Here is a 16,215-nt window from a genome sequence, read left to right as displayed (position 1 = left end):
CTACCAGCCCCACTTTGCTTGAAAGCAGGCTCGTGCAGCTCAGCCAGAGCAGCCCTTGCCCTCGTGGTCAGCAGTGTCAAGGCCGGGATGGGACTGTTTAACTCCACTGTACAAACCTGATATGCACAACCCAAGTGCTGGCTGTAGTCCTTTCCCCATACTTCTTGCCATCTATCTCCAGTGCCTTTTTGCTGCACACTGGTCTTGCAGCCCTGCCGTGACATCTCCTGGAAGACCTTGCAAATGTCCCTACCACTGTCAGACAGCAGGCAAGCAAAGCTGCCCTACTTGTTTCTTAGGCAAGAGGAGCACAGCAGGACATCCAAGCCATGTAACCCAGCCATGAAGGGTTAAAGGCCTACTGCTCCTTCCAGCAGCACACTTTATTTCCCTACAGCCCACAGGAATTTACCAGCTGGCTCACGGACTGCTGCTGCCATGGGTAGATCTGCAGAAAAGATTTAGCTTGGGCTGCCCCATGTCTCCTGGTGCACGAGTTGGAGGAAGGCTGCCAAGGCAGCAGAGAGGCACAAACCACGCCAGGAAGGAGACAGTAGATCTCTCCTGCCCAGACATGAGCACAAGGAAAAAGCAACTTTGCTGAACTCCTTCTTGGGAGTGATGGACAAATCATCTCCCTTCTGCTCTGCAGACTGGCTTCTTGTGGGGGGGTCAGGTGTTGGGGTGGAGAGATGCAGGATCAGGCCCTGCACAGCCTCACATACCTCAAGGTTTGCATCCATCACTGAGGTCCAAGCCCTGTGCGTTCTGGCCCAGCAGGGCTCTCCAGCCCAGAGCCATCTCTGCTGCAAATGGATCTGAAAAGCAGAGTGTGAAGAAGGGCCCAAATAGGCTAGCAGAAGGTTGAGGCTTCTGGTCTGCAGACACCAGTGGGGGTAGCACAGGAGTCCCCCACTGACAGAGGGAAAGGTGGCAGACACTGCCACGTTAGAGGCTGCCCTGATAAACCCCATGTGCTCAACCTGAGGGGACCCAGGGGACGCAGGAGGGGAGCTCCAAGGCAGAACCTTTACCCACTGTTAGCAGAGGGCAAAAAAGGAAGGGGGAGATGCTGGCAACTGATGCCTGTCAGACCCCTCTGAGTCTTTGAAGAGGACAGTTATTCCTGCCCAGAAGTAAAGGAACTACTGGCAACACAAATGTATCGAGTCAGATGTTCCCAGCCCTGCTCTGACTTAGTACTCTGGGATGCTCATGGTTTTGCATCTTGTAGGCTCTCTGCTGCTCACGTTCATTGATTCTGACCTGCTTCGCTAAGGTGTGCTGTTTTTTAATTGTGGATTATGTTTTTGTGTCATAGTCACCAAACACATTCTTGTGCCTATTGTGAAAGCAACTGACAGTAGCTGTGATCTCTCCTACATTTCACAGGAGCAAGCAACAACTTCACAAAGACCGCAGCCTGGCTCTCACCTTTTGTCATTATCTACAGATCTGACTTCTGGACACACAAGATTTGGCCTCTCAGACCCATTAACTATTTCCAGCTTTGTTTTTTAAATTTGACTACACAGAAACTCAACATACTTTGCTCTTCATCAAGTAAAGGTCCCAGCTTGAAGGATGCTAACCTGTAATTCAGTAGTACGAAAGCAGGGGATGATACTTGACCCTTCAGCCTCTCTCTATTATACCTTCCTTACAGGTTTGACAGCACGGCTCCTCAGAGCACGCTGGCTAAGCAGGCCCTGATGTAACACATGGTCAGAGCGACACTTTGACAAAGCTGCAAAGCCCATTACCTGCAGTTATCGCAGCTGCTCTCTTACACCTTAATAAGCACCAATCCAAGGTGTGAGGTTAGGTTACATTACCCTTTGCCTTTTCTCAAGAAGGCTAATTCTGGAAAGAGAGAATAATCTAAAGTGAGAATGCATGTTTTCATCACGAGCAAACAAATCTAGATTGCCTGGACCATGAGAAGTCCCTGTGCTCATTGAATTGCTCCCCCCTGACCCCTCAGGGTTCTGATCTTTCTGTTCTTCTGGCAATTGCGTCTGTATTTTTTTCTTTTCTTTTTCTCTTTCTTTCTTTCTTTCTTTCCTTTCTTTCTTTCTTTCTTTCTCTTTCTTTCTTTCTTTCTTTCTTTCTTTCTTTCTTTCTTTCTTTCTTTCTTTCTTTCTTTCTTTCTTTCTTTCTTTCTTTCTTTCTTTCTTTCTTTCTTTCTTTCTTTCTTTCTTTCTTTCTTTCTTTCTTTCTTTCTTTCTTTCTTTCTTTCTTTCTTTCTTTCTTTCTTTCTTTCTCTTTCTTTCTTTCTTTCTTTCTTTTCTTTCTTTCTTTCTTTCTTTCTTTCTTTCTTTCTTTCTTTTCTTTCTTTCTTTCTTTCTTTCTTTCTCTCTCTCTTTCTCTCTCTCTCTTTCTTTCTTTCTTTCTTTTCTTTCTTTCTTTCTTTCTTTTCTTTCTTTCTTTCTTTCTCTTTCTTTCTTTCTCTTTCTTTCTTTCTTTCTTTCTTTCTTTCTTTCTTTCTTTCTTTCTTTCTTTCTTTCTTTCTTTCTTTCTTTCTTTCTTTCTTTCTTTCTTTCTTTTCTTTCTTTCTTTCTTTCTTTCTTTCTCTTTCTTTCTCTTTCTTTCTTTCTTTCTTTCTTTCTTTCTTTCTTTCTTTCTTTCTTTCTTTCTTTCTTTCTTTCTTTCTTTCTTTCTTTCTTTCTTTCTTTCTTTCTTTCTTTCTTTCTTTCTTTCTTTCTTTCTTTCTTTCTCCCTTTCTTTCTCCCTTTCTTTCTTTCTTTCTCCCTTTCTTTCTCCCTTTCTTTCTCCCTTTCTTTCTTTCTTTCTCTTTCTCTCTTTCTTTCTTCTCTTTCTCTCTCTCTCTCTCTCTCCCTTTCTCTTTCTCCCTCCCTCCCTCCCTCCCTTCCTTCCTTCCTTCCTTCCTTCCTTCCTTCCTTCCTTCCTTCCTTCCTTCCTTCCTTCCTTCCTTCCTTCCTTCCTTCCTTCCTTCCTTCCTTCCTTCCTTCCTTCCTTCCTTCCTTCCTTCCTTCCTTCCTTCCTTCCTTCCTTCCTTCCTTCCTTCCTTCCTTCCTTCCTTCCTTCCTTCCTTCCTTCCTTCCTTCCTTCCTTCCTTCCTTCCTTCCTCCCTTCCTTCCTCCCTTCCTCCCTTCCTTCCTCCCTTCCCTCCCTCCCTTCTTTTTCTTTCCTTCTTTCCTTCCACTTGCCAGGAATTGTCTTGTCCTCGGATATTGCTGTACTTGGGTTTTTTTCAGGTCTTTGACTTAACTTTTTATTTTCCTGGGTTCCTCCTCCTTAGAGTGGAGAATATGTCTCTGAGATTTCACTTTGGACATGTTTTCAGCCCTAGCCAACTCCTACTGCAACTTCATATACACACTAAGGTATGCCCAAGGTTTCGTTTCTATTTTAAACATTACATCAGGCAGCGAAGCTTTCTGCCTTTATAGCTATGCTGGCAGAGGGAACTTCTTCCTCTTTTTGCTCCTATCTCTGAGCAGGGAGATATCAAAGACCTTGCAGCTACATAAAACACACACTTTTTTCCCTTTAAACACCACTTTTGTTTGGATTTTGCAGAACTGCTTTTATTTCTTGCAACCAGAGCATTTCTGTTCAGACACACACTGCTTAAAGCTACGCCTCTGTGCACTCAGACAGCCTCTTGCAAATTCACATTCCAATGGCATTTGGGAAATGACTCCTTCATGGTTTTACTTTTGATTTGCTGATGTCCTTTTCTACTTCTTTTTTTTTTACACCGTGTTTCCAAACATAATCCCCTATAGATTGTCTTGTTTTCCTTGCATAAGGCCACCCTGGTTCTGCACAGCAGGGTACTCAACTTGTGCCACTTTTCCAAGTTTATGATTTTCCAAGGCACCACAAGGTCAAGAGCCTTTTTTTCTCCCTTTGGGACATCTGACTCAGGGATCCCACGAGTCTTTCAGTATTCCTTGACCTCAGAAGTCTCAAAGCTCTCATAAATGATTCAAAGGGGCTTCCTCTTTTTTTTTTTTAAATTCTTTTTTGAAATCCGCTCCTTGACCCTGGCAAAAGGGTTCTCTGGCACATCTTTCTTTGTGCCTAACAAGGCAGCTTGAGTCACTGCCTGCAGGGTCAGTGCTCCCCCCCAGACAGAGGCATGAGAGAGGAGAGAAAGATGCTCTGTGATCCAGTCTGGAAAGAAGTCTCCCCTACCTGATAAACTGTAAAGGAGCGGCACAATGTGATACCTAGAGTGGAAAGACACTTGTACTTACCCTTTACTCATTTCAAAGGTCATGTACCTGCAGTCACTTTTCATGCTTCATTTTGAAACCACTGATGCTATTGGTAGTACCACACAGCACACATGACCATAAGACACACAACTGTTTAATGTTAGACTTTGAAGTTCACTCTGAGAAAAGTCTTCAGATGTGCTCAGTTTTCAAGGGGAAAAACCCCTCACCGTCACTAAAAAGAAGGACAAACAGCAGCTGTACGTTCAACAACAGGCTCAAGATGCACGAGGCAGCTCACAACAGACCGAGAACACACTCCTGCTGGCAGTGCCGCTGCTTACGGGTGAGAATGGGCCATCTTTTATGTCCTTCTCTGCAGTGACAAATATGCACTGAAGGAAATACACGTGGCTGCCAGAAGACTGCTCCTCTCCAGAGACCTCATGCTATTTTTTTAAAAACACAGCCTTCACCACTACAAAGGAAGCCTGAAAACGACACAGCCAGTGCACTGGGGCCTGTGGGAGCAGAATTATTTCTTCACACCGAGTAAACAAGTTGTTACGCAGCAAATCAGATCCTCGCTCCAGAGCCGGTCCTGGAGGGCCTGAGCAGCCCACATCACGGCTAATTCAGTGCAACCCCAGCAGAGGCTTTGGCAAGGCTTCCTCACGCAGGTGCCTGAACTGAAGTGCTTGAAGGGATTTGAGTTGAGGCAGAGCACGGTTTCCATGCTTTCCCTCAGGCTCCTCAGATGGAGCTTCTGCCTTTGAAGGCAGGCCCTATTCCCAGGGGCAACAGTGGGAACAAACGCCCAAGGTGCCGGCACAGCGCTCCCCAGGGACACCGAGCCTGGGCAGACGTGGGGAAGGTGCTCCCACCGACACTAGGCAGAGGAGGTCAGGGAGCTCAGCAGCCATTTGAAGGCTCCCAGTGCCTCATGTGGAAGGGGACCAGGAGCAGGAGCTGGCAGTCAGCCAGTAAATGCCTGTGGAAATCGCTGTGGAGCAACTGCCTTAAATAGGTTTCCCATCTGGGGCAGGCCAAGAAGTGATTTTGGATCCAGATTCTGGGTCTTGCTTTTCTTCCTGGGCGGAAAGAAAGGACTGGAGGGGAAATCAAAACTGCAAAGGAATATGAGCACAGAGATAACATCTGAATGAGCAGACCTCCTCCAACAGGTAGGAGACCAACATATGGGAAGTGTGAAGAGACGGGAAGCCTATTGCTCCTGTCACACCATCTCTGTCTAGACTGGGAACGGAGAAGGAAAGAAAGGGTGTTCCCTTAAAAAGACGTAATTGAATGAGACATAAATCAAAAGTCAGCTCACTGGAGTGAATTAAGTTTGGCTGATGTGAACAGCGGGGTAGTGAAAACTTTTGGCTGGGTGCCCAAGGGAGGGGAGGAGAGGAGATAAGATATGAGGTAGGTGGTGAACAGGATGCAGAAAGATAGCAACGTAAACAGGTTAGAGTCGATGCAACATTGGGCTCCGGGTCCTACTTTTCCTGCTCCAATGGCTTGGAAGCGTGCAACAGAGCTGACGAAACAGCCTGCAACAAAGAGACGGAGACACCAGGACCACTTTTCAGTTATAAGCTTTTTCTTTTTTAGAATTCAAGCTTACACAGTTATCTATGCCCACTATATTCATAATTACATTTTAATATCTGCATACAAAAGCTATGTAAAAATTATTTTCTTCCCCCAAATATACAAATTTTCTCTTTAGATAGTTTAAAACATTTGTGATCACAGATTTTTTTTTAATATATTTTAGGCTGAAAAAATATTACCAATCTAGCATAACTCTTAACACTGTTTGCAAAAAAATACATCATCCAAGGTACTTTGTTTTTTACCATACGGTGTAATGTTTGCCTTACCCTCAGGGCACGAAACTGATATAAAAAAATAAACCAAATAAGCAAAACCCACAAACCTCATAGACTAAGTAAGAATTCCTCCCAACCAACTTCATAAAAACAAATAAACAACCCAAACCACCCTTCTCTTCAAAAAAATTCTGAATGACTAATTTGATGTATTCATGAGCAAACTAAATCTGCAGAGTGCTAAGGAAGTAGGAAAAGAGAAAAAGAAATTACAGTATGTCAGCTAGTTCATGCCCTGATACTATCTTTACCAACATTAAATGTGTAATTAAATAAAGTGTCTTTTAATGTTTTACATTGTGCTCAGTAATTTACATAAATTTAATCTACACCTGGGTGATGATGTAGATTTACATTTGATTGTCTTGTGCATAAACAAGGTTAGCTTTTAAAGAAGGTAAACTGTGCAATGGACAGTCACGAACAACTTATTACCTGCACAATATTGCTTTTTGAAGGCGACATCAGTCAATGTGGATATACACAAATAATGCATACTCTTTGCATTTGCTAACATCTATACGACACACTAAAACTTTGTGATAAGGCCAAACCTTTTTTTTTTTGTTTTTAATTTTAAAGCAAAAATATACCATAGTAAAAAAATGTGCTCACACTGTTTTGAGTCTTTAAGTGGAAAATAAATCTCTATCACACTAGAATAAAATTCTCTCTACAAAATTTAAATACGGATCACTTCATCGCTATATCAAAAGGAAACGTCTGGCAATCATTTCCAGATGATCACAATAACAAGACACATTAAGAGGTCCTGTCGCCTCTTCCTTTGAGAAAAGATAGATGTTGAACGCTTTCGATCGCTCTCACAGTGAGAGGAATACGTTCCTTGGTTGTGGATTTCCATTCTGTCAATGAAAAAGGTTTAGCCTTAGGAATGCTGGCTACATCTCAAAACCATAAGACTGATTTTTATAATTTATGATTCATGCAGCAAGAAGTCAATATGACACATACAGGTTAGAGTTCCATAGCATAAAAATACATCACTAGCAATGACATGCTCCGCTTGTGATCAACAGCCCTGTCTTGGCAGATTTCTGATATAAGTGGTCTTTCTGGACAGTTTTTTCCTCTTTCTCATGCCTGCCTCTGAAGAAGCAAGCAGTCTGCTCAAGAATGATTTTGGACCTTGGAGGTCTAACCCTAACATCTACATTTTGGCAGAATGTAAACAAAAATCATTATCACGCACTATATATGTCATTATAAATATCATAACTTAACTGAGATTACACATGAAATGAATATCTAAATGCACGTGTTACTCAGGGCAAAACCACGAACGGCGACAATCAGGTTTGACAGGGAGAATCTTCCACATAAGACCCACACATAGACCACAAAGCAAACATGAGAGTTATGTGGCACTGTCAGAAATGAGACTCTGGACTGCACTGGGAAGTGCACGTTTGTTATTTCACTCAGAAGGCCAGTTACTACAAAGGGCGCTGACTGCAGTACCGATGTCTGCCACTCAGATGGTCAGTCCAGTGGCTCAATCCTACAGTAGCTTGAGACCACTGATATTTAAAAGCAAGTATGTCTTTGCAGAACTATGGCCAGTATCCACTGGTAAGAGTCTGCAAGAGCATCCTCATGTGATCTAGTTTTGCTCTCATGACCACAGAAATCAGGTGTCGTACTGAGGGAGTCAATGAAGTCACACAAAGTAAGACTGGAGATCAGAGGCCATTAGATGTCAGTACATCAAATCTGTCGAACTAAGAGCTTGGTCTTAGTTTTCAATTGATGAATACTATTAATCCCCTCTGTTGATCAGCGACAGACTCCAACTTAATTTAGAAAGCTACAAAAGTATATTGACATATGTCCTTTCTGCTTAGAGCACAGCCGAACCTATCAAAGTTGCTTGCCTGATTCTAGGCACTTCAGTCCATCCGCAATCACCTAAGGAAGGAGGCCTGATTTTCTGAACCCTGATTAAGCACAACTCCCAACTGCATCAGCATCTTGGGAAGCCAGGCCATTAGCTTGGATGCCTAAATGCAGCTTACGTCCATTTATGCCAGCTGTTGTAAAACTTTGTAACTTGCCATGGTAGACCCTGGGGGACAAGTTCCTGTATGAGCAATGATTTTTACAGCAGCCAGTGTGCAAAGTGTTAATTCTCAGCATTGTCTCAAACTGCACTTCTGCCCGAGGTGTTTCAAGTTCTTTCATCTCTTGCTGGTTCCCCAGTCAATCCAGTAACTCTCACATTTTTTTCTAACCTCTGATCTTTATTTATTTTTTGATTAATGCAGTCCTGACAATCCCAAGTGTTCAAAAGCCAGTTATGAGGGCCCCAATAGTGATGAGCTAAGTCACTGTTGGGTAGTGACTTCCCACCTAAATAATTAACAATTAGGCTACTGACTTACTTTATTGCCCAAAAGATAAGAATTGTTGACCTTAATGACAGACTGAACCTCTCAAGCAGCAGCACAACTCCAGGAACTGAAGCTCTGAAAAATACATGAAGCATCACAGACCTTGTAGTGAGATTATTGTGATACTGCTATGAGAAACGTGATGTTTTTTCTCCTGGGTTTCATCTGCAGCACAGTCAAAAGCCTGTACGCTAACTCAAGCTCACATTTAGCAAACAGGTCAGATGCTTCCGCTGGTTTCAGGAGGAACTCCAAGCTCAGATCTGTGGCAGAACAGAACTCCAAAAGACACATGCATTTCTCTTTTCTTTGCAAGCCATTGCGGGTATAGAGGCAAGTAATGGATGAGCTGGTTTTTTGCTTTCCCTATATGCTATCAGTTCCCTACCAAGCCACCCCCAAATCAGATACCTAGTACTCTTGACTGACTATGGATGCTGCTCATCCGAGATTCTGCAGGGGTACAGGTGAGGTCATCACATTGTCTGGCCTCTTGTTCCAAAAAGCTAGAAAGTTTCTAACTCCTTGTCCCCAAGACACAGTGATCTACAAGGAATTCAGATAGAGACTGATGTTGTTAACACATATGCTTCAAGATGGAGCAAACACAGCCCACAACAGAGGTTCTTCGATGTCAGCAAATGTTTAAGAACAGATTTCCAATCATCTGTCTTCCTTGCTACCTGACAAAAAAACCCTAAACACCCCATTGTATTTTATGTTCTTACAAAATTATGGATACAACCCCCTAAGTGATAACATAAGTGCTCCCAACTTATCACAGGTGCATATGGTATCAAAGAACAGGGAAAACAAGACTCTAGATCCCTGAAAACATAGCCAATAGCACTCCAAATGCTTTATCAACAATGTAGGGAAAGAGGGGTGGAATGAATTTAACCCCTGACACACACATACTGTGTTCCACCTACAAGATAAGCTTTCCTGAGTGTCATGTTTTCATGGGGGGATGAACACATAACATATGGGTTTAGATATGGGCCATGAGCTTTGAACGTCAGCACATCCACCCTAACAATGCCCTCTGACTTGCCAGGCAAATATATCAATAAATAGCAGAGAACGAAACTGGTACAAATGAATGTACAACACAAAAGAACATGGGGTATGAGGAAGTGCAAAATGCGTGAACTAAGTCTCTGGTTCCCAGGAAGAACAGAAGGATACTTTTGATGTATGATACAAATTCAGAGAATGGTTTAATATCAAGTTTATAAAACCCAGGGACAACACCCCTGAATGGAGATGGATGACAGAGAGGAACCTCTACCTATAATGCCCTCATCACTGGCCTCCAAACATTCCAGGACTGCGAGTACTGGCTTGCAGGTTTCAGCAGCAGGACATCCTGTCATTGCTCAGTTCAGTTCCTGCTAGTGCAGTTAGTGGAAATAAATTAAAGGAATCAAGAGAGAATCTAGCCAAACGAAACACATACAGACACCAAGGAGGGAGAACCTAGCTGATCAACGCACGTAAACGCACACACGCAGAGGAGAGGGTGAGAGGAGGAGAGAGAGAGAAAATAAAAATATGGAAATATGTTTAAGACATCTGCTGAAGATTTGTAATTATATATATATAAAATTATATATATACGTGCATATAAACTTTATATATATATATATATATATAAACCCAAAGATTACTGCCAAGCAACACTATTTGTATTACTGGGATAAAGCTGTACAGCCTTGAGTGTCATTAATAACACAGTTGGTTTCTGTCCCATCTGAAGGTCACCCTGTTATGTTTCGTTCTCCTTGTCCTCATTCTGTGAGCATTCATATCCCTGAATAACTCCGAGGAAAGCCTGCTGTCCTGACAGAGGGCCTTCTCCCTCAGAGTGATGAATTTTGCATGCACCTCAGAAAACGCAGACCTCTCCACTGTCAGGAAAAGCACCTCAGAAGATCAAATTCCCTTCCTTACTCCAACAGACCTTCCAGTGAAGTTACCTGGAGTTCAAACGTAGTAAGAACTGAAGGATCTTACATCCTTATACACATGGAAAAAAAATGAGTCAGTCCCTTCTAACACTCTGCATTATTTTAAGTACTTGATTTATGGGGCACAGTTAAACTGTATCTGCTGGAACAATCCTGAGATAATGACAGGATCATCATGATGATGAAGATCCTAGATCATAATGGTGATTGTTACAATAGAAACAACCATGAAGACCAGAAATTTCATCTCATGAATTGGTCAGCTGTGCCCTGCAAAATGAGGTAATACTAGACAGAATTGCCAGAGTCAAATTAACAATAGCTGTTTTAACTTGGAGACCAATTTATTTTCTGCCACTTCAATTTCTCTCCCATATTTTCCAAGCAATGATGTGTGTGAGCTGGTGACCACGCAAGTGCTGGTGAATGAGATTGGTCTGTTTGTATTTTCACTGTTAAGCTGTCAAAGCATTCACATCAAAGGACCGAAGAACAAATTGCAATAGTCACAAGTACCCGCATTAAAGGGTTGTTTTCATCCATGTGTATACAACTGCCCCCCCAGCAACCCCAAATGAAAACCCAAACAAAAACCCAGCCCCGCCTCAAGAAACAGAAGAGAACGAAAGAAGAAGAAAGAGAGGTGAGAAGAGCTAGGCAACGGGACGAAATGACAGCCAGTAGTGCGACGGGGGGCGGAGAACCGCTCCAGTCTCTCTAATCCTCAAACACTTCCAGGAACAATGGAGGAAAGAGTTCTGTGGGGCACTCCACCTTCATGTGCAGGAAGCGGCTGGCATGGCAGGCTCCGATCATTCGCAGGTCTGTCACTTTCATCAGCAGTTTTGGCCAAAAGTGTGCAACATGGTGTTTTCTGTAATTAATGTAGTGTTCAAATGCGAGGAGGAAACCCTCTTGACACTTTTCTATCCTCTCAACACAAACAAGGCCTGGGCGATCTGCAGATATAAAGAAGCAGAATTATCGTGATTACTCATTTACTTTAACGAATTCCTGATCATAAATCCAGAAAAAAATAGGACAATTCTGTTGTTAGGAAAGAAAGGAGGGAAACCAAGGACAACTGGCTCTGCCACAAACAACTTCTTTGACCCTGGACACCTCACTTATCAGTACTATCCCTGTTAAAACAAGGAAGTAATCCTTTTCTTCATCCTTTGCCTGCTTTGTCCATTTAGAGTATAGCTGCTCGGGAAGTGTTTCCTTACAGTGACTAGAGCAACAGATATTTGATCTCAACTAAGGTTTCTCTCTAAGTCTTACTGTAAAATAACTAATAGGTAACAAAAAAAAAAATCCTTGTCAGTTATCTAGGTTACAGCTCTTTACCATCTGTCTCTCTACAGTCTGACCAATGCTTTGATCTACAGGTAAGCTGCAAAGGAAGCTGTTACAGAGCACCAAGGAACAACAAAGGCCAAAAGTTTGGCCGATTGTCTCTCAGCTGGCACCCAGATGAGCGCTGAAGAAGTTCCTTTCACAAGTCACTCTTAGGAGACATTTCTGGGAAAGCAGGTTCTCTGAACTGCCTTCTGAAACCCCAACTCATGTACCACTGTGTAGGGAACTAAAAAGAAATCAAAATGTTTTGATTGGGAAGGTCAAGTGCTGTGTTGTGATTAATGTGGAAGCCTTTCTGTCTCAGACACAGTTAATGCTTGTAAATCACTGTCTGTGTATTGTTATTTAGTGCCCAATCTTCAAAGTGGTCTTAAAACAAAACCTTGCCAAATCTGCCACTGCCCAAGAATGGAATTTCCTCTTTGGGCTGGCAGTCAGTGGAAGCATATTTGAAAACACATTTGATCTGAGAAGGGAAGAAACTCTTTGGAAATCATATGAAATGGTCTGTGTTGCTTCTGTGTCACACCACCAAGAGACCAGCTGCAAATGGTCCCAGTCTGGGGAAACAGCACAGCTCTCAAATGCCCATTAGCAAGTGGTGGAGCCATTAAGAAAGAAAACAAGAAAACAAGTCAAACTAAGCATGAGACTGATGGAAACGTGTATGAACTGTACTTCCCACCCAGTGCATGACCGTAGCTAGGGGAAGAGGGAATGATTGTAAGGACAAGGGTAGCTAAATTATAAGTTTTTTGTTCAAACCAAATTGGCTCAGAACCAGATCTGATTTCTTTCTGATGAGCACCCCTGCCTCCTCCCCAAGTACTAAACTGAGCACGGTGTGTTACCAAAGCCACTTTTATGCCCTTTCCTCTGAATACCTGAATTTTTTTTCCTAGTGCTCACCAAACTAGTTCCAAGCTGCAGTGGGATTTTGAGGAAGAACGTCTCCCACATTACTCCAGTCAGCGCTTCAAGATCTAACATACCCTACTTACTTTAAACAAGAAGTTTGTGACAAAGACTAAAGAGTTTCAAAATGGTTGGGGTCCCAATATGTTTCTGTTCTCACCTGATGACATGAGTAGAACAGCCTGAAGAAGGGCAACCTCGGTGTCATCCAGGTTAAATGAAGAGAGAGACATGCCCAGGTCAAAAATGGCATCAGACACTACGCCAAGACCCCCATTTTTCAGCTGGCCCCTTGTCACCGCCATCTCCCCATTTAGTGTTAAAGTCTCACTCTCGGGGTCATAGCGAACTGCTGCTCGGAGGGACATTATCTCCATACAGCAGCCTTTCAGAAGGATGATCTGGTCTTCACATGGCAGCTGCAGAAATTATAAACAGTAAAGAAAAAGATCTGTTTTTCAAACTGAGTTGGTTTTACAACTACAATAAACCTGTGAGCATGAAGTTGCCATTCACACCCCGGGATACTAACTTGCACAGGGCAGCTACTTTCCAGCGTGCTGCTGACTGACTGGTTCCAGTGCAGCAGAGAAACCTCCAAAACTTGCATTCCTGCTTCCAGAAACTGCCAGCAGGTTAACATCCCCACACACCCTTAGGAAATCTAGTGATGACACAGCTGTAGGCAACTGGTCCTGAGCAAGATACTCAAAGCAAACCAAGCTGGTTCATATGTTGAGGTGAAGTGACCCAACTTGCAGAAGTGCTGCTCTCCGTGGGACCACTTAGTTTGTGGGAGCATTCTAAAGTCCAATAAACCTTAAGAACGTAGCTTTCTATTTTGCAGAACATTTCACAAAGTGTGAAGGGTGAAGCAGACCTGTCAGATGCCAGGTTGGCGGTAACATACATTATTGGTTTTGTCTCCCATCAGGGGTGGGTCTAACTGAGATGGCTGCAGTGGTCACTGTTTTCAGCTGGTAACCCTTCTCTCTTCTACTCCTGAGCTCCCTCAGCTTACAACTTAGCATAACAGAATAAACCAGAATCGGGTCTTGTACACACCTCAGCCATCCCAGTTAAACTCACTTCCAGCCATGCTTATTTCTTACCTGACCAGAGGAAAAGAAAGACATTTGGGAGGGCCTGTAAGAGTGGGCTGCCTTTTAAATAAAAGGAATGAAATAAATTTGTATATCTAGAAGATACCTTAATCAGTGGGGCATGTACTCTTAATTCTCACTGCCCATTTAAACAACAGAGAACTTACTAAGCTATATTTAGCCTAGTAAGGCTGATCTCCCTAGACTCCCTCCATTATTGCTGGACAGACAGAAAATGTATGGTATTGCTCTAGCTTTTATGCTGGTGCATAAGCCGTGATTTTCAGGGCACGTGGCTAGACTTGTCTTTTCCACATGAAAAAGGTAAGCTGTCTGAATTGGTGGAGGTAGGTTCTGTACTTATGAAGTGTCACCAGGATGCAGACACATTGGCAGAATGGGTTCTGTAAAGCACTTCTTTATGTTTTCATAGCTAATTCAATGATATTAAAAACCACCAAGACTATTTTGAGACTATCACTAAATGAACACGAAAGGGTCACATATTTGAAACAGCAAGTCATTTCTACTGGCACTGAAAGGAGGCAAAGGTTTATCCATTTCTGAGTCATATAAACTTATTATATTTACCTGATTTGTAATTCAAAATGAAAGAAAATCCCACCAACTATAGATTTACGTGGCAACTGTGTACTTGCAAAGCAAGTATATTGATTTGGTGTAAAATGACGTAGAGTGGACACCAGACAGTTACTTAACACAAGTCGAAAGCAGTTGCCTGTTAGAGAAGAGTTTTAAGCACAAAGCCAGCCCCAGTCAGAAAAAGGAGTTGAATCATGCGGCTGTTTTTCCAGCAATGCCAACTTCAGGTGTAAAGTGTTTGATACACAAGAAAAATGACTCATCCTGTTCAGGGAAAATCACTTTCTCTGCAGATCATACTCAGGCTCAGCAGCAGCGTGTGCACATGCACATGCACATGCACAATGCCACTGTTTGGCTGCTGAGACCAAAGTAGGGAAAAAGAGTAAGAAATAAAACTAAAACTAAAAAAAAAAAAAAAGGATGTGTGAAAGCAACTAGGTAACTGCAGAGAAAAATGGGACATGAGGGAAAGGAAGGGAAAAGGGAGAAGAAAAGAGAAATGAAGAAAAAAGGACTAAGGAGAAGGAAGAATGGTGGAACAGAAACAGAAAACTGTAGGGAAGATATTTCATGATGCTTCAGTTGTTTTATTAGTGAGCCATTAAACCAATGAGATTTTCTCTTCCTACTGAACCTTCTTAAAACTTCTTTTTGGCAGTGATCTGACTATGCCCATCCTTCACCTGCTTTCCTAATTCTGAAGGATACATGGGACACCTGTTTCATGGATGCCAAGCCTCAGGTTTTGTCTGCCAGTAGCAGCAACTATCAAAGACAGGGGGCCTGAACATCAGTTTTGCTCCCAGATATGGAGGTTTCAATGCTACCTGTGCTCATCATTTGAGTGTTGCTACCAGAGCACCTTCCGAGAGTGGGGGCAACAATGTGACTGATTATCTGCCACATGTTGTCCCTTCCTTCTCTCTCTGCAGGGAGAAAAAGCAAAAGGCAGGAACCTGAGGTGCTCACCTCTGCAGGACATACTGCCAGCCAGCACACATGCAATGCAGCACCATGGAACTGAGCTGAGCTGTGCTACCTAGAACGGTATTTACAGAACTTCACCCAGCGTGGAACCAGTGATGCCTGTGACACCTAAAGTCACATCCAACTGATTAAATGCTCCTCAATCTTCATCTTCTAAGCAATGCAAGATGGAAACAACAGCAGAAGTGCTGAGAAGTAGATGAAGTTTTCCCTATGCTTTGATTACTCTGGGATTAGATTCTTGCTCTGAGGCATGCGCCAATGGATGCACACAAACTGGGCACTCACAGTGCTTTGCTGGCTTGTGCATGTGTCCAAAGAAGAAAGAAAGAAAGAAAGAAAGAAAAGTAGCTGAGAATATGTAAGTGGCCATGGATGTTCCTTGCAGTGCCCCTCCTTCTTAAAGATTTACTACACTCTCAACCTGTGCCTCTGTGGAAATTAAGAATCAAGATAATGTTTAAATGCTTTGCAGGTTCTATGGGAGAAAGGAGAGCTTTTTCTTATAAACAAAGCCACAGCCCACACACTGTTGCTTCTAAGAAAAAGATACGGGGTAAAACCCATAACTGAAATGAAGTGCCCCTTCAAAAAGGAGCAAACATTTGCCATTTTCTTTACGCTACAGCAGGAGCTATATGGCAACTTGGAGGACAGCTGTCCTATACCTTTCTGTTCATGAGGAGTTGTCCCTCGCTTTGCCATCAGACCTTGCTGTATAGAGGTGTCAGGTTTATACAGCGGCTCAGCTGTAAACAAAGCCTGCCCCAGCC

General features: G+C 42.9%; 1 protein-coding gene across 9 annotated transcripts in view; it reads right to left on the bottom strand.

The window, feature by feature from the left end:
* Nucleotides 1-5,775: 5,775 nt before the first annotated feature.
* THRB (thyroid hormone receptor beta) overlaps nucleotides 5,776-16,215 on the bottom strand; it is a 179,736-nt gene continuing 169,296 nt past the window's right edge. For all 9 annotated transcript variants that reach the window (XM_064444265.1, XM_064444259.1, XM_064444263.1 and 6 more), the window contains 2 exons: nucleotides 12,907-13,165; nucleotides 5,776-11,428 (listed from right to left, as the gene is read on the bottom strand). In XM_064444265.1, coding sequence (XP_064300335.1) covers nucleotides 11,187-11,428; nucleotides 12,907-13,165 — 501 coding nt within the window. In that variant the 3' untranslated portion in view covers nucleotides 5,776-11,186. The remainder of the gene's footprint in view (nucleotides 11,429-12,906; nucleotides 13,166-16,215) is intronic.

This window comes from Phalacrocorax carbo, chromosome 2, assembly GCF_963921805.1.
Source record: "Phalacrocorax carbo chromosome 2, bPhaCar2.1, whole genome shotgun sequence".
Lineage (NCBI taxonomy): Eukaryota > Metazoa > Chordata > Aves > Suliformes > Phalacrocoracidae > Phalacrocorax > Phalacrocorax carbo.
Note: the sequence above shows the minus strand (reverse complement) of the source record. Positions and strands in the feature narration are given on the sequence as shown.